Here is a 25,620-nt window from a genome sequence, read left to right on the forward strand (position 1 = left end):
TTTTGTCTTTCCAATCCGTTATATCACTTGATGATATCTTCATCCGCTCGCTAAAAGCAGCTATTTGGACCATTTATAAATACATATTGCTATTGCAAATAACAGAGGGTTGTTATATATATTATGCAGCAGTTTTTTTTAACAAATCAAACGCCTTCACTGGTTTGCATTTGCATTCAAAATATACTCATCGAAATGATAATGCTCGTTACTCTTCGATAATTAATGGGATATCCACTCCTTAAGTACCTCATTATTCTGGCCTTGATTAGGGTACGTCTGATTGATCGATTTCGCCCGCGGTAAGTCCTCCAAGTTTCAACCACATGTTGTTTGTTCTCAGACCTTTTCCTTGACGTCATGTATAAACAGGGAAGTCTTAGATAATGTTTAATTGTATTCTGATGTTTTTATTCATTTATTTAAAAAAAAATACTGTTAAAGTATACATGCAGAGGTAGGTTCGAAAGTACAACTCTATGATGGCTCGGTAGTTCCGAGTTATTTTTTAAAATACAGTTTTTTAGTCTATGTACGTGTAGAAAAGGCAAAGGAAAAGAACTATTTTCAATCCAAAGTTGTGGGGTTTGAGAAATTAAAAATAACGTATATCAGCTTAAAATTAGGTTACACATGTAGATGTGAGATTTTTGCAGGTGTTGTCACATTTGAACAATCAGAAGAAATTAAAAACATCAATCTACAGTTTTTGCGGTATTTATGAGATATTTAGATGTGTATACCCTTGCGAAATTAATTTTTTTCATAAAAGGCCTAAAATAAAATAATCAAGCTTAAAGACTTTTGAAAAGCTTAGTGGTGAACGCAATGCGTTATAAACTGGTAAATTAAGTAATGCGTATGGCTTAAGTCTGGATACAACAATGTCAGTTAATGATGGTAAATTAAGTAATGCGTATGGCTTAAGTCGGGATACAACAATGTCAGTTAATGATCATTTTTAAAAATTGTACAGGACAACATTTCTGTTCAGTCACTTATAGCAAGTTGTAGCACTTATAGCAAGTTATAGGTATATAGGAACTAATTATGAAATGTGTATTAGCTTTAAATTTGCTTCTTATTTTTTATATTTAGACTGCAAGCTATTTGCGAATTATCTAACAGTTATTATAATATTTTCTTAGGAAGTGATGAAGATTATGAACGTTATGAAGATATATATGATTCCGATGATATGGATTCAGATGATTCAAAAATCAGCTTAACATGTAAGTGATGTTTTAAAACAGCATTTCATAATTCATACGTTAGCTTATGCAAGTTCCTCGATTTATGCTTCCTTATAGCTGTCAAGAAAAAAATTAAAGCTTAAAAAAACAGAATATATACATATCTTACTTTATAGGATATAAAATTCAGTATTGTGTTTCGTGAACGTATGATTTTTTATACTTTTGTTAAGTCATTATAGTATTTAGTTAGCTGACTCATTAGAAACTCATAGAGATATAATTATTATCTTTTCACTAAAAAGTTAATTTAGTTCATAATTATTTTGAAACTTTTAGGTAATTTAAAAATAAATTTTCATGCATACTATATTCTTGCTATTACTTAAATATTATTTTAAAACTGTTTTTAATTTTTACAGTCATTTGCATACTTAAATTGCTTATTTATTTATTTGGTTTTCTACTCTGTATTAAATACTGTAAAGTAATATGGTAACAGGAAATAAGAAATTCTATCGAACTGTTTAGTTTTTCCCTTATTACTCTAAGCATCTTAAGAAATTAAGAAACTTAATGATGTTAATGTGCCTAAACAAGTCCATAAAATGATCTGGAATTAATTACACCATCAGATCTAGATCACCGTTAGGTCTGAAGTCTCGCAAATCACCGCTAGGTTTGAATTCACTACAAGTCATGAGGAAGTTTTAATAATACTTTTATTTAAAGAGAAATCTAGAACATAAACGCACTTTTTTGCTTCTGACAATATCAGCGACAGTTCGTGGTGATGCAATTAAACAGAACCATCAAATTCAAGTTAAATGTGAAACAGTAATCAAAGACTATACCTTTTAAATATTACTCGACGCTGGCTCAGTAAGCATACGAGAGCGTCAAAATCAAAGTTTAGGGAGTGATATAACATTAAGTCGAGTAATAACCACTATCAGAGTTGGCAGGAACTAAATGTAGCGTGCACACGAGGCCAGGAACACACTAGCTCTCAAAACTCTCCAAACTTCTGTTTAAATACTGTCTATCTCATTTTCATTCTGGGGAGGAAATGGAAAGAAGAAGTTAAGTACAGATCCAAATAATAATAAGTGGTTAGTTTAAAATAATAACCTTACACATTTAGGAACCATTCATTTATAGGTGAAGTTCTGAGTTAACCAAACTTAACTGACAAATTTCTGTTGCATATACATATATTTGTTAATAAATATCACAGATTTAAACATTATGATTAATATACACTGTATCCACAAAAACTCTTACCAAGCCTTTTAATTTAGCAGGCATTTGTAATAGACATATACTGTCACCTACAAAAATGTTTTAAATGAGGCAAGTATTCACGTTTTGGCATTTTTAAATTGGAAACTCTAATATTCTAAAAATTACGAAATCTAACTTTTTATACGTTGCCCTGATCCTCATACTTACATTTTAGAAAACGTTCATAATCTTCATTAAAAAATATAAAATGTGTCACTACCTTGCGACAAGAATTAATTAAAACTGCAGATCATATCCACGCTCAGTACACAGATCGAAGAGCGAAATGTCCGCGTTTGTATGTAACTGAAAAAATACAACCCAAAATCCAAAATCCGGACGTTTATTATTCGGAATGATCTGAAATCCGGACCACCAGCAATTTTTTGAAATATTCTTTGCGCATGCGCATTTCATATTTTTTTCATAATAAAACATGTGGGAAGTCCTGATTCCTAATTTCGCTTTGACACTAAATAAATTGTTTCCATATTAAGGAAACAATTATTTATTAGGATAAAACTGTATGATCAATAATTTGGCTCAGTAGCCACCTTTTGCCTAACATACATCTCAAACCGAAACATTCTGCATCAAAACATTATTTATTTTACTTCTACTGAATAATATATAACTCTGGCGCCAATTTTAACACCAATATTTTGGTCTCATTTATAAAAGATCTCATTGTAAAAGTTGAGAAAATTGAAGTGAAAATGAACTGGGTGAAAGCCCAGATTGGTGTTATAGGCAATGAGAGGGCCGACATGCTGGCCAAAGAGGCTGCTATGGGTAATGCCGGGGATGCGTTCGATATTTAAGTATAAAAAAGAATTCCTATTGATTAAATAGAGGATTTCTATTATGATTGCTGGAAAGAGAAATGGAAGATTTCGGGAAAAAAGAAAGATTATTTGTTGAGCTTTGAAATTTCTAAAAATATGAGAATGATACGTAATTTTGATTACAATCAAATAATTACTGGACATAGACTCTTCCCGGAGCATCTGAAAAGATTTAATTTATAAAATAATAGTCTTTGTAGTGCTGAAGGCAATGCACAACATTTCGACGAAGACTGCGTATTATTGCGACGTGTTAGGAAAGAACATGGTAACATAAAGGAATTCTATTGCCGCAGGAAAGAGTTTAGATTTGCAAAGGATCTGATGAACTTTATAAATGGCAATAGAACAATGTTGGGAATTTTGCTTTGATGTTTTTAACTATATTTCTGTTTTAATCTGTGTTGGGTGCGCAGCGTTAACGACGAGGCCGATTATTATCGACCAGGAGGATTGCAGCACACTCTTACATTACATTATATTACATTCCCCTGACGCCAATCTGGCGAATCATTATTTATTATTTTTTTGCTTTCATCACCGCATGAGTATAAACACACAACATTTCGACAATTGATTCACACAGCGATGTCCAAACCCTTTTTTTAAATATTAGTAATTAAATATTAATAATTAATAATAATTAAATTTTTACGGAAACGGCTTACATACATCTGATAGTAAATACTTAAGCAAAAACTTAAATAGGCTTAACGCGGAAAGAAACTAGAATTATGTTTTTAAGTCTAAAAAACTGAGGAAGATGTTATTTCAATGGGTCGACTTATCCATGTTACAAAATGTTATTTATTACAATTTTCAAAAGGAATTTTAGTGAGGAACTGAATTAAGATGAGAAGCGTACCATAATTTTACAAGAGGTGTTTGTGAAGTCGATTGTAACAAATGCACACAGGCTAATGTTCATCGTAGAAACCTTTTTCAGGAAAACTGGCCAGTATTCATATTATACGTGAGGAAATCTATGAAAGCACACAGGCAGTCATCCTGTTCGCTGGGATTTAAATCCATGTTCAACATTAGTGTCTAGTGTTTTTATCCACTCGGCCGGCTATAGGTGGGAATTAAAAAGATGACTTTGTTAGAAAATATTGAATTTCATTTATACCACCTTAGTATTTCTGCATAAACGTTTGCAGGAGGTAAAAACTAGATTAAATACTTTCTGTTGCATTTTTAAAGGATTTAGGGCAAGAAACAAGAATATAATTACTTTGAGCATTTTGTATACATATGTGGACTTATCAACTATTATGATATTTGAAGCAATTTTGAAATATTCGTTTCAGCCAAACCTCGCCTCCTCTATGTAACCAATGAGGAGTCTCCTGTTTATAAAACTCCTGGATCCTCATTCAGGTTTCAGTGTGTTGCCACAGGTTATCCTAAACCCGTGATGACTTGGTACAAAGACGGGATTCAAGTTTCACGAGCCTTCCGTGTCGGGCGCTGGGCCTTAACGTTTAGAAACGCACTCTCTACCGATAGTGGAAATTACACTTGCGTCGCGACTAATCTCTTAGGGAAAGCCAGCCATTCTTTTGTTTTAGTTGTAGATGGTAAGTTATCATCCTTTGCATATTCTTGCTTCTGTCCTATACAAAAATGTATATAACTGCTATTCATAGTTTTTTTTAGTTGTTTTATATTATAATTAGCAGAAAATTAATAATATATTTGTCTGTATATAAATATGTATGTAAAAATAATAACGATGCCATTATTATTCAAGTAAACTGGTAAATTAGGACAGTTAAACAAGCTTAAAATCAGTTTTAATGAATTGTGATTACAAAATCTACAAAAGTATGCCCCATTTTTATCCGAATTTTGCTTTTATTTTAAAATGAATGTTGACTGAAAAATGTGTAGTTACGTTGTTTTGATATTTATTTGCTATTTATGAAGTCTAAAGTAGTTAATAGGATTAACACTTTTTGCGATGACAACACACTGTAGCCGAAATATTCGCTGGAGATAGCTTAAAAAAATCCCTTTTCGGAGAATTCAACAGTGAAAATTGAATCTCTTGGAAGATACTCAGCTGGATTCAGTAATGGTTTTATGAAACAAATCACTTCAAATAATGCTTCTGCGGAAAAAGTTGAATGCTTTCGAACATTATAGGGGCTTGCAGAAAAGTACCAAGTTTATCAGTCAGCAACGAGATGGCACATTAAGAGCTTAAAGTAACATCGAAACTCTCTTGATACGTTGATCCTTGTCTTGTCAGAGAAGAAATCGCTATACTGCTTATGTTTCTTGCTCTGTTTAAGGAAAAAAAAAGGATTATTTTATACCGTTAATGAGTTTTCAAAGGTTTTATGAACTTCTAAAATAATTTTAAAAAATTAAATCCGGTCTATATGAGAAACTGAAATAGTTATACGAAATTCTTAGAAGAACCATCCCGTTTAATTGAAGCGGGATCTTACGATTTTTACCTGTATGTATTATCAATTACACCACGGCAGCAAGCGCGGGGAAAACAGAGAGTTTCGTTTAACAAATCGTGTGTTATAATTTCTTATGAGACGCGATTAGCAATGAGGAAACAAGAAAATACTGAAATGTTTTAGTTTAGTTTAAATCTACTGCCATTAAATGGAACAGCAAAGTTCATTTGGATACCACAAATTCATGTATTTTCATATACATAAATTTTGCTGAATGGGAAGCTGCTTCAAAATTCAAGAAATAAAAACCCCGATTTTAAGAGTTTTCAAATTGTGTGATTTTTTGCAGTTCTAGAATACGTGAAATATCATTGTAGCAATGACTGAGAATTATAGACAGTAACAAGATATATTTTAACAAGAAGATAAGATCGTAACGAGATATATTTTATTAAAGATCCTTTGTCAAATTACTTGATAATTAATTAGGTAATTAGTTTTGCTTATTTTTCATATATTAACATCTTGCTATATATTATATATATATATACATATATTTGTAATGCAAGGCCTAATAATTGCTGTTAATTTAATTAGTTTTCTTTTCTCAAGCATTAAACAATACTGATTATTCTATAAGGAATTTTCGTCTTCCCCACTGCGTGCTCTCGGGGAGTAACTGGTAGTCTGTCCGGCTAGCAGTCTGAAGAGCCAGACTTGGAATTCCGACGAGGGCTAATTTTTCGTGTTTCTTGCTCCCAATAAATGCCTAATATTTAGACAATGGCTCCCGACTAAAAATGTGGCGGACGATAATTTGTTGCCATCTGAAACTGGCCAATTGGGTCTCATTCCTCTCTATTTACTTGCCCTTTAATTAGGAGAGTATATACTTAATTTTCACCTTACACTACTCCTCGCTCTTGTGGTGTAACAAGTAACACGCCTGGCTGGGTATTGGAGGACCCAGAGTTCCAATCCTGATTGATTCCTGCGGTTTCCTCGTCCTAAAAGTTCTAATGTTTCAACAATTATGTTTAAATTACATACGGAGTGATTATAATTAAAATTCCAATTTCAAAACACTTTGAAGTAAGAACCGCTAGTCAGACTAACCTGGAATTTTACGTCAATATACGCCTAGTAATGAAATTTTGTTTCGCTAAGAAAAGAAAAAAAAAAAAGGCACCGAAATGCATCGATAGATGGTCCTGTACTCATCAGTATGAGAATTCTGCTAAAAACTATAGCCGCTATGTCAAGCGCGAAATTAATTATCACGCACTTCGCATATTAAGTTCCCGTTAAGCTGCGTCTGAGCGTCCCCTCGTTATTCTGTCACTGATGGATCGCGCTCTGCTCAAGATGAATTTTTACCAAAACAGCGATGTGAGTTAACTGCTCTTAGAAAGTTCCGAACGCGACCGTTTCATTAGACGTGAATCCTGGGATTTGGGGGAACGCAGTCGCTTCGACGTCAGTTGAAGATGCAGCTAAAGTATTCCTGAAAGAGGCAAGTAGTAGTGTAGGAAGCTGTAATGCAGAGGGAATTACCCGATCAATCAGACATGACTTTCAGCACATCTAGCAAAATTTTAGGAAATATCTCGCAATGTTATCCATAAAAAATTACACATGTTCAGGAGTTGCTTCCTGCTGACCTGCCAAAAAATAAAGCTATAGTCGTACAATTTCTTGGTCGAAATGGAAGTTGACGATACATGGGTATGGAATATTTTGTGGACAGCCGAAGTTCATTTCGATTTCCAAAGTGATGTCAGTACGCAAAATTGCAGAAAAAAGGAGCTCGTTCCCGCTGAAATCGTTACGACTTCATTTTGCGAAGACGACTGAGTAGTGCGGATTTACGGCAATGTTTATTTCCGACATATTCTTTTTCAGGAAGACAGGTCCTATTACCTATCCCGTCACTAGCCAACGCATGAATCTTCTTTGCGTAGTCAGGTCATTTCGGCCCTTCAAGAACGTGATTGTGCGGACAGCGCAACTTTTGTGCTCGATGGCGCTCCTCCACACATTACAACATTAGTAAAGAAGCTGCTTCCATTTTTGAAATGATAAAAATATCAGCTATCATTTTCCAACAGTCTAGTCGCCGTTTTCACCGGATCATCTTGAGACAATCTGGTTTTGGGGGCGTCTCAAATGTTGTGTACAATGGTCAGACTGCGAACTTGGCTGATTTAAAGGAACGCATGACAACAATATCCATGAACTTCACCACTGATACACTCCGATCTGTAGTGGAAGATACTCTTTCTTTTCCACTTTTAGCTCATAGCAAAATGCAGTGGATGGCATACTGAATATTTTTTGCATCAGTTCACAGATGCTTGTTTCGCGATGACCTTTCATTATTTTTCTACGAATTCTTAAATTAATTGTTTTTTCCCTTATCTCACTACTGTTTTCTTTCGTTTAACAGCATTCCTCTGTTTGATGAGTACAGCGAATATATCGAAACATTCTGCAAAGGTCAAAATGATGCATAAGAATGTAAATAGTGAATTTACTTTTTATTTTGATATCGCTGAAATTCTGATGTTGTTTGAGGTCGACAAATGTTTGAGGTCAATAAATAACCACCAGAACATGAACGCAAATGAGGAAAAATTCAAATTTTTGATTCAAATTGATCAAATGATCAAAATTCAAATTGAATTCAAATTTTCTTCAACTTCTTCATTTCCTTTCAGTTTTATTACTGTTTATATACATACACATAAAGGAGCAACCAAGCAAAAATGTTTAAGATTAAGGCATAAAAATGTTTTAGATTAAGGCATAAAAATGTTTTGCATTAATTTATCAAATCAATTGTTATAAAACTGAAAGTGAAATGTACTCAGTCAAGCCCCAGCACTTATCTCATTCGGCAACTGAATGCAGTATTAAATTCTTTGTATAACGGGAAATAGATTTCATTTGCAAGAATCTTGTCAGCGATAGATATTTTTTTATATGATAAGTGTCATAATGGCTTACTTGTTTTATAAATATCCATTAGTAACATATAAATGGTGTCCATATATATATTTCTGTTCATTCATTGCTATGTATTGATTTTTTATCCTTTTCTATGATGTTCGTTTTTGCTTTATGCTTTCTCCCTTTTTCACTCAACATTGTTATCTTTTGCCGAAGTTCCTATTCCTTTTATCTACTAAATGTATTAAATCTATTCCTGGTCTTCGTGACTTGAGATACGTGCTTCTCTAAAAACCACTTGGACAAATTCCTTCAACAGTGCACGCAAAAATTTTAACTTGTCCTCCACTTTTAGTTTCTTACATCTATATCTACACTGTGTGTATAAATACTTCAGCTGATCTAAAACACAAAAACAGCTTCTTTAAATATAGAAAGGATGTTTTTTCTTTGCTTAATATAGATTTAAATGCGTTGTAAAATAAGGAAAAAATTACAAACTGTCTCTATATCATTATGTATTTTTCTAAAAACTGTAAATATACCCTGGTCTTATAAGGGACCTCCAAAAGTATAAGGTTAGGGTGGCACCCTGTTCTTAAATCCGACACTGTTATCAATATTTTTTTGTTTTTGTTATCACATTTACGTTTAACTGTTTCATTTTTGGAAAGAAAATTGTATTATACATTTTTTTAATTAGCGATCAAATCCTCTTCATAAGCAACTCAGAAACATGATATTACACTGTTGCCAGCCGACGATGTATATAGCCTTTTATTTATTTTCGATTTATGATTTAAGCGCATGATTTTAAGTGTGTGATTTATCAATGTGAAGAAAGGAATCATTTAAAGAAGTTACTATATCTGTACTTTTTAATAATATATTGCAACAAATTCTGTGTTATACTGTACTGTAAGTATGATAAATAAAATATGTTTCTAATGCCGTATAATGCATTGATTTTAAATTTCTGTCTTAATTAAATTTTTATTTACTTATGCTGTGCTCTTATCGTCTGTATTCAAAATAAAATCGAACGGTTATGATGAAATTTTGAAGTAACGTATAGTTTGCAATCCTCTTTATATATGTCTATGTTTAAAATTTTATTCAAATGGTAATATACTACTTTAGTAATTTAATACTTTTCTGTTTATGCCATTTTAAGTGCATAAAAGAGGTATAAAAAAATAGGAGCTTTTAAAATGGAAATTCATTTTATATGGGGTTTTAAATTTATTTAACCACGAAGATTTAGTTTATGAGTTGGCAACAGTAGGTTTTACTGTTATTAAAGAAGAAAAGCGAAATCTTTATATTGTCTTTTTTATTTCTTAATTAAAAAATATTTTTATTACTAAACTGTTCTTTGAAGTGTTAAACTGAAAACTATCTTAGTCTTAAGATTGCTGTTTTTCCCCCCTTGAAGAAAAGAAACATTCTCTTATATCTGTAACGAGTTTCGTCCGAAGAAAAAAAAAAGTGTTCCTTTTTGCTAAAGAAAACTCGCTGTTTTTCTTTTGTGTAACCATATTTGAATAGCTTAATAACAATATTATGTTTCGTGTATCCAAGACGAAGAATACTGTAGAATTCTGCTTTAACAGGTATATAAAAATCACTCTGTAGGTTGCAGAATTGCTCATTTCCTTGTTGATTTTCTAGCATCATTCGTTTTGACCTGCATGTGCTTTTTTCTGTGTATCTATGAGTTTACAAATGGATGTGTTTGTTTGCACCAGTTACGAACAATAATATTTCATTGAGGTGGGCTGAAATGAATATATTGGTATCAATATTGTTAGTGAAGGGCTTGTAATTATAAATTAAGTATCTCTAAAAATCACATTTAATAGTAATAAAGTTCTGAATCAAATAACGATTTCAAATGCTTAGATGTGTAAGTTGTATTAATAATTAATGAGCTCAGTTAATAGAAGCAAAACGAATTCTAATTAACATCTTTCTGCACTACAGATAAAACATTTCCCCTTTTTTTGAGAAAAAATCCATTTTCTTTTATCCTCGCTAAAAAAAATTAATTGCAGCAATGCCATGAAAAAAATTGAAAGAGCTTTAAAATTAAATTATTATTTTTTAAAAAATTAACAAGAAGTAAAGGACAAAACGAACCAGTTGCTTAGACAGACTTGCATTCTTTACCGATCGCAAACGTTCGAAAGAAGAAAAGTAAAAAATGTCTTTTAAAAATAAATGAAGGAATGCTCTTATAAAAGTTTAAAAACAATAATTAAAATGTATGAAAGAATTGGTGAAAGATATTGGCAGTGTACAATATTAAAGTTCAATAAAAACTACTTAATGTTTGAAATGATAAAAATTCCACTGCGAAAAGTGTGGTTGTATGGGCATTTTCGTGGTTTCTCTGAGAACAAAGGTGAACATGGATCAATTTCTCTTAAAAGGTCCTCCACGAAGACGTCTTTCTCTTTAAGCTGATAACCCTGGGCTGCTTTGCTGTAACAGCATTATAATATAAGAGAATATTTAACTCGGAGATTGAAAAGTAAATTTTCTCCTTCATTTTTGGATGAAATACGCAAGAGGTTTTCTTAATGCTAAAAGTTATTGTTTATAGTTGTAATTAAATACTTCATTAATTTTTGTCCGTGAAAAAGAAATTTCGTTCACATTTTTATTAGTTTTTTTTTTAAATCTCATTATCTTTTTTTAGTTTCTATTTTCCAGTGTGTCATTTCCAGTTTTTTTCAGTGTGTCATTATACTAATAAAATGAATTTATGCATGCAATTAATAGCAGACATGCAAACATACATAACAAACAAACTCTAATCATATGCGTTGTTTAAACTGCTTAATTATGAGGTTGTAAAATATTTTAATAAACTTTAAACTGGATACCACCTGCATAAAATTAATAAATGGAAAAAAGGCACGTCTGTCAAAATGCAGTAAGAGCACGTCTGTTAAAATGAATTTCAAATAAGCGTAACTGATAAGAACAAACCTTGATCACGACAGAAATGAGATTTCAGTAAAATCAATATCACTCCAAATATTTTTGGAAAGTTAATCAATATTTCTGCTTCCTCTCTAAATGCGAAAACATTCAAACGAAAAAAATTCTTCAAAACATTCGCGCAGTATTAAAAAAATATAGCCAAGGAAATCTTTCTTAACACTTAAAATGTACGAATTAATAATTCAAGATGTTAGTGTTTTGAAAAGGCAACAATTAGTAAGAAATAAAATTAACACATATGCTTTCCTATTATCATTATTTCTCTATATTATTGATTTATGCTGAAAGTTCTCAGCACTCGATTGAGCTTGATTAAGATAGCTGAGTGTAATGCAGACGATAGTACGCGGAAAAGAAGATAAATATAATTAAATACGAGTATAATAATGCCTATCATTTCTGTGGAAATAATAATAAAATCAATATATACATGTTTCATAGTTGTGTGTCTAGATATCCTATAGTATATTTTTTCGCCTGAGGCAAAGAGTTAAATGCGAGCCCCTGTTTGCGCTCAAGCTAATTATATTTATGCTCTTTTGTATTCAACAAAGGAAAATGTTTTAAATCACAGTGCATTATTCTTATGATATATTTTATCGTAGCTTGATATATTAAGAAAAAATACTTGATAATATACTTGATAGATTTTGATTGGTAAATGAAAACATTAAAAAATTAACATTAAAATAAACATTTTAGGTAGATAGCAAATAACATTGAAATAATACAATTTATATAATAAAAACTAAGTTTAAAATAATTCAATTATTTGAATAAAATCATTTAAAATTCACCTGATTTAATATTAACTTTTTTTTAACGCAAGAAATTTGTTAACACTTTTTTTTTCAAAATTTGCTTGATTATTTTATTCATATTCAAGAGATTGTTGCCATGTTAAAAATTCTTGACCAAGGAAAACTTTTCCGTATTACTTTGTGAATTTAAGTTTGCTAAAGGAATAATAAATAATAGGCAGCGTTAAAATTATTAATGGTTTATTTTAGGATTTCAGATAGAATTGAACTAAAATTGGTCTGCAAACTAATTTTAAAAGATCAAATTTTGCTTTAGTGTCCAGAATTATTCAAATAGTGTGATATTTAAACACGATACTTCTGATGAATAATATTCCTGAATCCTTTACATCATTTGTATGCTTAAATGCTAGTTTATAAGCTATTTTTACAAAACACTTAAATTAACTAACATTAAGCGTTTACTAATTAGAAATTGAAAACTGGAAGATAATACTTAAATTTCAAATCTCCGTTTTATTTGTAATATCGCTACTGTGAAAAATTATTTTTCCGAAAACTGTTTTTTTTTTCAATTGATTATTGACAATATGATTTATTAATACTTTTGTAAGCTTTTTTGCGTGCCTTTAAGTTTTGTTGAAATATTCATCTTTAAAGCTATGCTTTCTCTCATTTTTCCTAGAAAGATAATCTTTCTATTATGCTTCGTTATTTGTTTAATTCTAAACTCAAATTCTTTATTTGTTTAATTCTAATGCAAAGGTTATCTACCTAAGGACAACGATACTGGCTCGTTTTTGCGTTATATATATTGAAAACCGCGGAAATATCAAATGTTGCCTATCCATTCGCCAGGGTTTGAATCCAGGTTAATCTTTCTGCAAGTATTAAACTTGAACCTTTATGTGCATTTGCTGTTACATTTTTCGTTTTTTTTGCAGTTTTAAAGTCTATTGGATCGCTATGTCTGAGAACAACGTCAAAAGTCTCTAGAAGGTTTAAAATAACATTTTATTTAGCAGAATTTAGAACATAAGGGCATTCTCTTGTGCTGCAAATATAACCACAACTCGTGGTGATACAAATAAATCGAACAGCCTTACACAAAATAAACTGAACAATAGTCAAGGACTACCCAGTTAAATGCTACAGAAGCTGGCTCATTAATTCTACCACAGCATCATAATTAAAGTGTCGGCAGCGAGAAGCCTCAAAGCCTAATAATTGCAACTATTAGAGCTGACGGGAAACTGTTCATGTAGAGTGCACATAGTGCCAGAAACACTCTCTGTCTCAAAAGCCTTAGATTAAAGACTGAAATTATAAATAACTGGTTAATTAACATAAGATTCCCTACAATTTTATTTTAAAAGACTGTAAGTTTCAGCCCATTGCAATGACACTATATGTAAATTAGATGCATTTATATAAACACCAAGCAACAATAATGAACTGAAAGTTATATGAAGTATTGTAATCGTTTACTACTAACTACGTTTTTGATTTGGCTTGGTTACTTGATTAAAAAAAGTTCGTATGTGTTATTTGCTTAAGGGAAGGAATGCCTTCGTGGACGATTTTCTGTAAGGCAACCGACTTGTGTTTACGTCATACGAAAATGCTCAATGAGCCCGTCCATTCACCGGAATTTTTTATGAGTTCGAACGACCAGTGTTGGAACTCAGTTCAAATTTCTGTAAAGGGGGATAATCTTTCTTTGCGGAATTTATTATTTGCTCTCTAGAGTTCGAGTGTCTGTTTCAGTCGAACACTGATGGGCAAGCAAATAAGTCTTTCATTACCAGTATTTCCTATAACTATTACCGCGTATGAAAAGGTGTGGTGTGGTGTATTTAATTTTATTCAAATGGTAATATACTACTTTAGTAATTTAATACATTCCTGTGAATGTGAACATAGAAAATGAAACTAATGTGTAAATTCGTTTAAATTAGTCTAGCTACAGTTGTAACTATTCCAAGTTTAACCGAATGTGAAACAAACAGCACAGTTCAGAGGAAACTGAGTATATATACGTTTTTTTCTATGATACATTTTATAATGAGAAATAGAGTCAAAACTTTATAACAGTAATTAAGAAGACTTAGAATAAGGTATATTTCATTTTTATAAACTTTTATTAAGCCCGTTTATGGTGTTTGTTGGTATGGAAAAAGGTTCGTCATCCATTTGTAACTACTTCTTGACAAGGTATCGAGTTCAAAATTTGTACATACAGTGTTTGTGGATGACAATATAATATGATGCAGGGAGTTTTTTAAATCCGACTTGGGTTTTTAAAATTAAATTGTGAAATGATTTATCCCACGTATCTCCGTTTAACCCGAGAGAAGTCGCTCGGGGCACAAAGTCACCCCATGCGTCAAAAATCAACAATCCTAACCGGAAATATTTCATTTTAATGAATCATCCTTCTAGTATCCTCCTGTTTGACACGCCCCTTGAAATATGAATTGTTGTTTTTGCTTTTTTTCTTTTCTGCGAGAGAAGCAATCGTTTCTTGGAATCCATGAGGGAATGGGGTGACTCAGTCACCCCGTGCGACCGTTACTGCTTCGAAATTTTTCATTAGTAACAGTTTAGCTTCGTGTATTGCCGTTGCTGGTCTGTTGGATTATTTGATAGATAATGGTTTAAAAACGTAAATTTATCGAATATGAAAAAGAGATGGAACGTTTGAGAACTCTATTAGATGAAGTTGAGTCTTCTGAAGAAGAAATTGATCAAGAGAGTGAAAATGAATCTGATGAAGAAATATACATTTCTCACGACAATGAAAGTGAATTTGAGCAGAATGATGAAGACGATGGAAATCCTGATTTAGTAAAAAGTACTTTTATTAGCAAAAATAAGAGTTTGGCAGAAAGGAAAACCAAATCAGAAAATGAAAACATCTTCTCAAATAAGAATAGCTCATTTATCAGTATTAAAAGGAACTGCACGCAATATAACGGAGCCTCTAGAGATTTGGGAACCGTTTTTCAGTGCTAAAATGATACGATCCATTATAGAGTGTACAAATATTTATATTGAAAAAAATATCGGTAAATTACACCAGAGATCGGGATGTCAAAACGACAAATGATGTGGAAATTAGAGCACTTTTTGGGCTTTTATATCCGTGCGGCTTGCATAAATCGTCACATTCAAATACACAAGATTTGTGGGCTACTGATGGATCAGGCATTGAAATTTTACGGAACACAATGTTATATAAAAGATTTAATTTTCTTCTCAGGTGTCTACGCTTAGGCAATGTGACCAATCGTGGAGCTCGGAAAACATTGGACAAACTGGCGGCTGCGAGATAATTTTTTGCCGATTTCAATGAAAATTGCCAGAAGATATACATTATGGATGAATATGTTACTATCGAAGAAAAATTAGAGAAATTTCGAGGGCGGTGTTCCTTTCGTTAGTATATACCCAGCGAAGTATGAAATCAAACTATTTGCCTTATTAGATTCAAGAACTTTCTACAGCTATAACATGGAGATATACGCAGGACAACAGCCGGAAGGTCCCTTTAGAGTTGAAAATTTACCATTTGAAATTACAAAACGCCTATACACCCCTTTGTTTGGATCAGGCAGAAACGTAACAATAGATAAACGAGTTATCCTCTAGCAAAGGAACAAGGCTGAAATTCCCACCGAGTTCGTCCAAACAAAAACTAGGAACGTTTATTCTTCTATATTTGGGTTCCAAAAGAACGCTACACTAGTATCGTATGTGCCTAAAAACCAAAATGTGTAGTTTTGTTATCTACAATGTATTGCGATGACGCCATTGATGAAAGTGATCATACGAAGAAACCAGAAATAATTCACTTTTATAATGCAACAAAAGGTGGTGTAGACAAAGTTGATGAAATGCCATCATTATATTCGACAGCTCGAAAAACCAACAGATGGCCGATGGTCGTTTTTTACTGTGTTGAACGTCGCTGCAATAAATGCCCGAGTTGCCTTATTCTCAACAAAGACCCCTCCCTTACAATATCGAAATAGGAGAAAATTCCTAAAAGATTTGGCTATATCTCCTACACAGCCCGACATAGAGATAATAAAAAATATGCCAATGCTTCCTAAAGTGCTTCGTGAAAGCATCAATAATGCGAGTTCTAGTCGATTGGAAGAACACGCATCAAAGAAACCAAAACTCTACAAAGGCCGACGTGTTATGTGCCCAAGGTCCAAACTATTAAATGAAATCAACCAAACTACAATAACTACAAAATAAAACTACAATTTCTTGCAAAATGTGTGATAATTTTTCATGTAAAATTATTCTTCAACGCTATTCTATTAGTTAGGCCTTTTCCGTACTATATGCGTCCTAATCTCTCTCTCTTTCTTTTTCCTGTTTTTGCTACTATACTTTCCTTATTCTTAAGTACTACTACATTGTGCTTCTGTAGTGTCTTCTAGTTGATTTTTTGCATAATTACGGCCCAAACCAGAAAAGATGCGTAAGTTTTGAACTCAGTTGTATCTGTGTATGTGTGTGTATCAGAGTTGGGTTTTCTTAAGAAAGTTTTCTTAAGGAAAGAAGTATAGTTTCTTAATGAAATACTGCAATTATTGTTTATAATCAAATGTTTTCTATAAAATTTATAACACATTTTCCTAATGAAACTGATTGGGGTGACGCAGTCACCCCGCGCGATCTCCAACGTCAGTGTTGGGTGCGCGCCTTCTGCCGGCGCATTCTGAAGATTCGTTGCAAAAGAGCAAACAAAACTGAAGCTGTCAAAGTGAATGTAAGAAAACGATTTCGAATTTTGTCTTAAGGAGAAAATATCATATTTACACGGTGTTTTAACGTGTGTTTTTCATACCCGGTCTTTTCGTGAAGTATGTTTTAGAAAAAGAAATATCAAAATATATTTCGCTTTGAAAATACGAAGTATATATTGTATAAAGGTACTTCCCTAATCAATATAGTAGTTAGCTCTTTCGGCTGCTGTATCTTTGGACTCGGATATTTGTAAGTGTAATAGTGTCTATACTGCTTGGGTGTACTCAAAATACTGGTGAACGAAATCTCCTCTCTCAGGGTTTGGTGATAGGGTTGGAAGACACTGGTATTCGTTCCCCGGAACTCCATGTATCAAAACTGCGATAGAACATTCCCGTTCTTGAGGGGATAAAAACAGTACCTTCTCCTGTGGTGCACCTTGGATGGAACGTTTAGGGTGATGAGACAGCGGAGGTCATATCCCTTTTTAAGGCTCTTTTATTTGTTGTTCTACCTCTTGTACCAACGCTATTCTATTAGTTAGGCCTTTTCCGTACTATATGCGTCCTAATCTCTCTCTCTCTTTTTTCCTGTTTTTGCTACTATACTTTCCTTATTCTTAAGTACTACTACATTGTGCTTCTGTAGTGTCTTCTAGTTGATTTTTTTGCATAATTACGGCCAAAACCAGAAAAGATGCGTAAGTTTTGAACTCAGTTGTATCTGTGTATGTGTGTGTATCAGAGTTGGGTAAAATGTAATTGCAATTACAATTAAATTGGAGCATGTAATTGTAATTAGATTATACAATTGCTTTGTAATTTGAAATCTAATTACAATTACAATATAATTTCAATTACATTGTAATTATAATTACAAAGTAATCGTATAATGTAATCAATTGTGAAATCTAATTAGAATTACAAAGTAATTGCAATCACACTGTAATTGTAAAATCTAATTACTGTTACAAAGCAATTGCAGTTATATAATATTAATTACAATGACAATATAATTGTGATTGTAACTGCATTTACAATGTATTACAATCACAATTTCATTAGGTAACTGCAATGACATAAGTAGGAAAGTAATTGCTTCTAATAATTTATTTCTGTTACATAGTCTTGTGGAACTGTGATCGTAATTGATATTTACAATTAAATGGCAATATATCTGAAGTGGTTTACCATTTTGGATAGCGAACTGTTAAATAATACAAAGCGATGTATCATATAAGAAAATTATTCGCATGTTCCATCAGGAATCATCCTGCTTAATTGTTTTTGCATGTACTGCAGCCTGAAATAGCAACATGAATTATTAACTAATTTCTTTGTTAAATCTTACAGATATTTCCAGTAAATTTGTAACTGAAGTATAGTTCAAGCGGGATGTATTTGCAGGAAATAATTTTGGCTGTTTCGTGTAGAAATAAATAGACATGGCTTTGTTAAACAAATATGTGTATTAATGACGTTCACCAATAGATATGTAGATTTGATAAAGGGAAAGCAAACAACGACTGTACGTCTATGAAGTCAGATGCCTTTGTGGAGGATTTGTTAAGGGAACACGTCTTTTTTTATATCACACAGGAAATAAACACAAAAACTTCATTTAGTCTTTAGTTAGTATTCCTTTTTTCTAGCTTAGCTAGTAGAAACACGACTCTGATCCATTATCATCCTACTTAAGTGCTATGTGTACTAAAATTTTCCATAATAGTATTGAGTGTGAATTAGTTTATTATTAAATATAACACATGTTTTTAAGAAATTAATATTAAAAAGATTATTTACTTACAAGTGATTGCACCAGTACGATTTATTTACCAGAGTTTCGGGTAAAAATAAACAGGTATAATTTTTAAGTGTCTATAAATGCAGTCAACGCGACTTTATATGCTATTGCATTAGAATTCTAGGTAATGACATATACAGTATAATTATAACTGAAGATATAATCTTATTGTAGGTGTAATGGTAATGCAATTGTAATTGGAAAACGTGCAATTATAATTACATTGTAACTGACTTATCTGCAATTACAATTATGCTGTAATTGTGCAATTTACAACTCAATTGCACTGCAGTTCAATTAATTGTAATTGAAATAACATTCTAATTGAATCAACTGCAATTATGATTACATCGTAACTGTACGATTTATAATACAATTACATTGTACCTGAATTAATAGTAACTGTTATTACATTGCAAGTGCCTGACTTATAACTGCAATTACACTGTAATTGAAGGATTTCAGATTATTGCAATTACACTGAAATTACAATTATAATTGCAGTGTAATGACAAATATAAATCATTTACATTGTAAATGAATTATGCCCAACTCTGGTGTGTGTATGTGTCATGTGCGCATGCGCCTATTATATTATTCATAAATAAAAATAATTTTTTATTTTGAAACATCTACCTTACTTAGCATAAACTGTAAAAAAAATATCCACCAGGAACTTATAAAATTTAAACGTGCTCCTGTTATGTTCCATAAATTGAAGCTATTTTAGAAAGGGATCGAACACGGAAGAAGCAAAACCTGCTGATGTGAATTCGATTTGAATAAATAATCAAACATATGTATATGGTATATATAATCAAACAAAATGAAGTTTTTTTCCTTCAGCAGATGCGAAGGGGCTAAGCATCTTATGATAATAATGATGAAAAAGGTTTTTTTTTGGTATTGAAGTGTGGAATGGTAAAACTGCTGAACACTAATAGTTTGAACCGGCCTGGAATCCCGCTGAAAGGGTGGCCGCATAAGAGTTTTCGTTTTTATTGCTATGTGTAAGATGTATGCCAGCTAGTTTCCTTTCAAATGACCTCTACAGAGGCAGTCCTTAAGCTAATAGACCTCTTCATTTATATCATAACAGAAATCCGAGATTCCGAACTTTTCCGGACCTCTTCTATAAGAATGATTTTCTTAATCTTACATTTTTGTCTATAATATACAGCATAATCATAGCACAAATAATTGTGCATAGGTAGCTTAAAAATAGCAATTAGACGAAAAATATAAACAAAAGCTCTGAAAAAAATTGTTTATTAGATTTAATATTTTGTTAGCCCAAAGGGACGTTAGACCCAAAGGAATATTAGTCTCAAAATGGCATTTTGCTTGGTTTCACTTTCTGCGTTGGTTCACTTTTCAAACTGTTGCAATAAAATATTATCGCCAAGTATTATATTAAAAAACTAATCCTTTCTCGCATTGTGAAAAAACAAGGGTATCAAGAGGCATCAAATCTTGAATAGCGTAGTCCTCCAACCGAACATGGGCACTTGGAAGCCCGAATTTTGAATTTGTTTCATTATCTATTTCAAATTCTGTAAAACTTTAACGAATTTTCGATTAACAAATTTAACGATTTCAAAGCGAGCAGTGGCAACACTGCAACGAAAAAAAAAAAACACATTTTTATTTCGAGCGCGCGAGACTGTGTTTTGGAAATTTTAAAGATATGCTGTTTTTAAATATTTTGTGATATTGTTATTGAATTGAATTTTATGTGGTTTCATTTCGAAGAACACGATATTTAATGCTGTTGATATTACATGATATTACATCAGCTCAAGCCCACGAAATTCCTCGTGGCAGAAGCGCAAGATACGCTTGTCGTTGGCAACAGTCTTGAACACCTTACAGGTGACAGTGCGATTTAGCCCATTTCCGCCCCCCCCCAATTTTTAAGGAAAGCACCCCGGGGGGGAGGGTCCGACGGTCTCCCACCCCTCTCCCATTCCACCAAACCACACCAGCGAGGTTTTGGCTCACCGAATATTTAGAGCGCCGCCATGATGCACAGAAACTATACATTTACAAACACCCATGCTTTCTCCGGGATTCGAACCCAGGCGTTTCGGCACGGCAGTCAGCGACGCTAACCACTGTACCGGTTGGATATTTAATAAGTAAAGGTAACACATAAAACATTAAAAAAAAACGCCCTTTTAGGCGTAGTATGAAATCTGAACACTTTTGAGGTTTTCTTTTTACTGTTATTATTTTTAATTTTAAAGTATGAACAAATTTCAGAATCACATTGTAGAGACATTAGGTAATTTTTTGGAAGCAGGCAAAATGAAAAATTAGCGAACGCCTTCGCCGGGAATCGAACCACGAACCTCTCAAATACCGACCCAGCGTCCAGAACCACTACACCACGAAGGCACGCTAGGAAGGTTGGAGAAATACCTTACATACTCCCCCTTTTAAAGGGCGACTGGGGTATTTAGGGGATTCAATCGCCAAATCATGGGTGTGGAGAGTCATCATCCACAACCCTTTTAGTTCGGGCGCCACTGTAGAGACATTAGGTAATTTTTTGGAAGAAGATAAGATGAAAAATTAGCAAACTCCTTCGCCGGGAATCGAACCACGGACCTCTGGAATACCGGCCTAGCGTGCAGAACCACTATACCACGAAGGCACGCTAGGAAGGTGGGTGAACTACCTTACGACATATCCTAATTGCGCAAAAGTTTGATTTTAATTAACGGGAAGGCTGCTTGATCTATTGATGCAATATTTTTAATATTTGCCATAAAACTGCGTATCTTCAATAACCTATTTCATATATATTTTTTTTATTTGTGTGTTTTCCTTAGCAATCTTTTTGGTTTTGCTTTCCGTACTATTCAACTTTTTTTTTTTTTTTCCTTTTCTTTTTTGTCTTCCATCCGATTTTTCACTTGACTGAAGCTTGCTTTTGGTAGGAAAGATGAAGGAAAAATTTGTTTTGTAATAACTTTTACTTTGAACTATTTCTCTTGGATGACTTTTAAATTCGAAAACGTAACGTGTATATATGTTTTGAATAAGGCTTGTGCTTGAGCATCTTCATTCAATGCAAAGAACTCCTCTTGCATCATAATATCAATATGAAATACATCGTAGTTCATTGATTTTATCAGCTATGCTGGTACATTCATGTTTTCAATGTTTGTATATAAATAACAATATACCTTCTGAAGTAGTTTTGCGTTTTTCGTAATTTTTCGATTGTCTTTTCTTGTTTTCCTGTGTTTTACTTTTTATATTGCACTTTTTTAGTAAAAAACTTAAATATTTTGAAAAAGTATTATTGGTTTTTAAAATGTATGAAAATATGTTTACGCAGTTTTTCCCTTAGATTTATTTTATAGGATTTCTACCTTACTGTATAATACAGCGTTATATCAATGAAAAATTAATTAATAAATTTTTGTAATCAGTTGGATATTAAACTTAAATTTCACATAAATATTTTAAAATATTTCTTAGCCATCCATTTCATTTGGAGAGAATGTTAACAAAAACCAGGCGTAGAAGAAATAAAAGCAGGCGAAGTGTACTTAGATATACTTCCATCTTTACTGGCAGAATGAAAGGCTTATCTTATTCCGAAATCCTCCATCTGTTCCTTGGATTTACAACTGATGTGGTAGTACATTTGGAAGGTTCGAGAGAGAAAGATAGTAGAAGGATTTCTTTTAAAAGATACATTGTACTCAGTAAAATTTTAGGTCTCCAAGGATCTGAGAGAAGAGTAAATGTGATATGATTTCTTTATAAAAGCTTAGAGTTCACTGAGTTTTTAAACATCGGGATTAGAAAGAAAACATCTGTTTTATTTCATCTCTTAATGTAATAAATATATCAAAGTAAATAACAATGGGTAGCTTTCTGTGTTCATTTTATATAAGGTTACATAACGTACATGTGCGACCAAAAATAAATGACACTTCATCGCTAAATTTTGAAATAATTGTGAGCTTTTGTGTACGAAAATTATACATATTAGAACACTACAAAACCGTTAACCACTGTGTCACAAGTATTTTTTTAAATTCATTTTACGTAGTTTTCAGATGACAGCGAATCAGTTACGTGAAAAGAGGGAAAACACACGGTGTTAGTAATAAAATATTTGAGTTGAAAACGAGGTTTTTTATCTTGACTTATTTTGAAAATACTGCTTAATATCAATCGAAATTCAACATTAGCTCAAAAATGTTATATAAATGTAAATATGGTCAAATATTTTTGCTCCCTGCTGTTCCAATTACATTGATTTCTTTTAAATAATTAGAGTTAAGAAATTTATAAGTATATTTTGTTTCTGTTTGGAGATATATTATAGCAATATAGATGCTTTTTTGAAGTAAGTGTAATGTACATATTAGCAGTGGTATTTATCGTCACTAATTCGTTTAGTCTGCTTAAGAAGAAAAGTGCGCATTTTGAGAAGTTCATATTATAATCTTTCAAAACTTTAAGCGGACTTTTGAGTGTACACATTCAGATATTAAACAGCATCTACAATTTCGCCTTAATCTTTTTAATACTAATATTGTAATGCTCTTTTAAATGGAATGTTATAATGATTTTAAATATTAACAATACTTTGCGTTAGCTTCGCAGCGTTGTATGAGCATTAAAATACCTTTCGCTCATAACTTTACATTGATGCACACTGCTCCACATTGAAATTCCAACACTAAGAAGGAAAAGCCGTAAAGTTTAGCAGTTTTTTGGCAAAAGATATAATTGTAGTCAAGACACGCAAATGATCAAACTTACTCGATTAGCCCTAGCTAGCAACATGTGGAGATGGGTTGCTTACGTGGTATAATCTGATTCAATGCAATGTCGTCCTGTTATATGAGACACCAGAAACCAGATTTTATTTTGTGGTGTGAGAGTGTGATTCCTTGAGTTCGTCGACATGCTTCTTATCATCACCAATTACAAACGGAGTGGAGCAAAATCCTAAAACTCAGAGATATTGGTTTATCAGTCCAGCAGATAATTGAGTGCTTGCCAAATTGTCAGCACTGTTGTACCGTTATGCATCCTAGTGGTTGCGGAAACAGCGACGATGATGGCAAGCCGTGGTCAAAGGCTAATTTCTGCTCGGATAGATAGCCAGATTAGAAGAATGGCGCATAGTGATCATTACTCTACAACGTGTGAAAGATAACTTGGATACTAAACTGAAGAGGTTCAGCTTCTGTACAAATCATCAAAAGACTCTTGCGCGATCTTGGGCAGTAAGCTAGAAGAGCAGCGACATGTGTTTCATTGGAACTTTCATAGACTATCATGGTGTAAATGCAGGTGCCAATAGATGATTTCATTTTCAGAGAGGAGTCTCCCTTCTATCTCGGTAACAGCCATGATCTGGAGATTACGTGGGCAACGACACAAACCAGCCTTCACGAGAAAACGCCATACTAGATCTGCTTCCGGAATCACAGTGAAGGGTGACTATGTTATGGTAGGGTTCCTTCCTGGAACGTTAACAGGTCAGTGTTGTATTGATTTGTTGATGCGGCAAGTAGTAGACCAGTCCTACAAAGCTGCCTTAGGAGCCGATTTAATATACTTTCCCCTGGATTTGGTCATTTGCATTTGCATGTCTGTCTGTCCTGTAAATTTCAAATTTCTACGACATTTCCTTCTTGGTGTTGCAGTTTCAAAGCTGACCAGTTTACTTAGAAATATTGTTGGAGGATGGGGGGAACTCACATATCAAAAATGTTAATTATTTACTTATTTGTATAGCTTTTATTAATTTGAATATCTAAATCTTGTAAGGAGTGATGTGTAAAGAAGTGATGGTATAAAGAAGTGATCAAATAATTTATATAAGTTTATTTTTAAATGAATCAGTAAGTATTTAAAAATTTTGACAATGGACTCCTTATGACCCGGTTTGAACTTGTAAGCAATGTTTTTGCGCATAATTGTAACAACAATTGGCAGATCTAGCGAAAAGAGCTGTCGTTTGAAATAAATAAAACTAGAGAAATTTCTTGAATTTGAGGGATGGGATAACTTTTTTTATGGTAAGTATTTGTAATGTACTGAATCAAGCGTACAATATTTTCAGCGTATGTTTCTTAGCGTATAAGGGATTTATCAAAATCTCCTCCTCCACTTTTTTGATATGTAATATGAAAGGCAGTACTTACGTTTAGGCAGTACTAATGCAAATGTACGAACATTATGTCAATAAAAGAAGAAGGTAACGATTATTTATAACTTCTTTTAGATTTTGAGATGCTTCACCAAATTAACTAAAGTTTTTAGTGTATAAAAAAAAATCCAGGACATTCAAACATACCAATATTAATAGTAATGAAACCTCCTTCTTTTAATTCACAGAAACAAATGATTCAAATAAAAGTAACTGTTAGTATCCCGTAGGCTATTAAACATATGACACTTATAATACTTCTCTCTCTCTAAAGCGTTTTCTATCATTACGTAACGAAACACTGTTGAATTTCTCAGAAAATCTTGTGTCTAAAACAAATGGTATAACAATGCCTGTTGCTTAAATCGCAATTATCCATGTGTTATGGGAATGGAAATTATTTAGGGA

At 32.6% G+C, this 25,620-nt stretch overlaps 1 protein-coding gene across 1 annotated transcript in view; it reads left to right on the forward strand.

Annotated features, from left to right (window-relative positions):
* The window catches only part of LOC118195666 (fibroblast growth factor receptor-like 1), a 141,866-nt gene that overhangs the window by 83,272 nt on the left and 32,974 nt on the right, over positions 1 to 25,620 (forward strand). The window contains exons 4-5 of the mRNA XM_035366991.2: positions 1,149 to 1,232; positions 4,633 to 4,902. Of these exons, the coding sequence (XP_035222882.1) occupies positions 1,149 to 1,232; positions 4,633 to 4,902 (354 nt within the window). The remainder of the gene's footprint in view (positions 1 to 1,148; positions 1,233 to 4,632; positions 4,903 to 25,620) is intronic.

This window comes from Stegodyphus dumicola, chromosome X1 (genome assembly GCF_044657685.1).
Source record: "Stegodyphus dumicola isolate Sdum_Otavi_A_Nest chromosome X1, ASM4465768v1".
NCBI classification, from domain to species: domain Eukaryota; kingdom Metazoa; phylum Arthropoda; class Arachnida; order Araneae; family Eresidae; genus Stegodyphus; species Stegodyphus dumicola.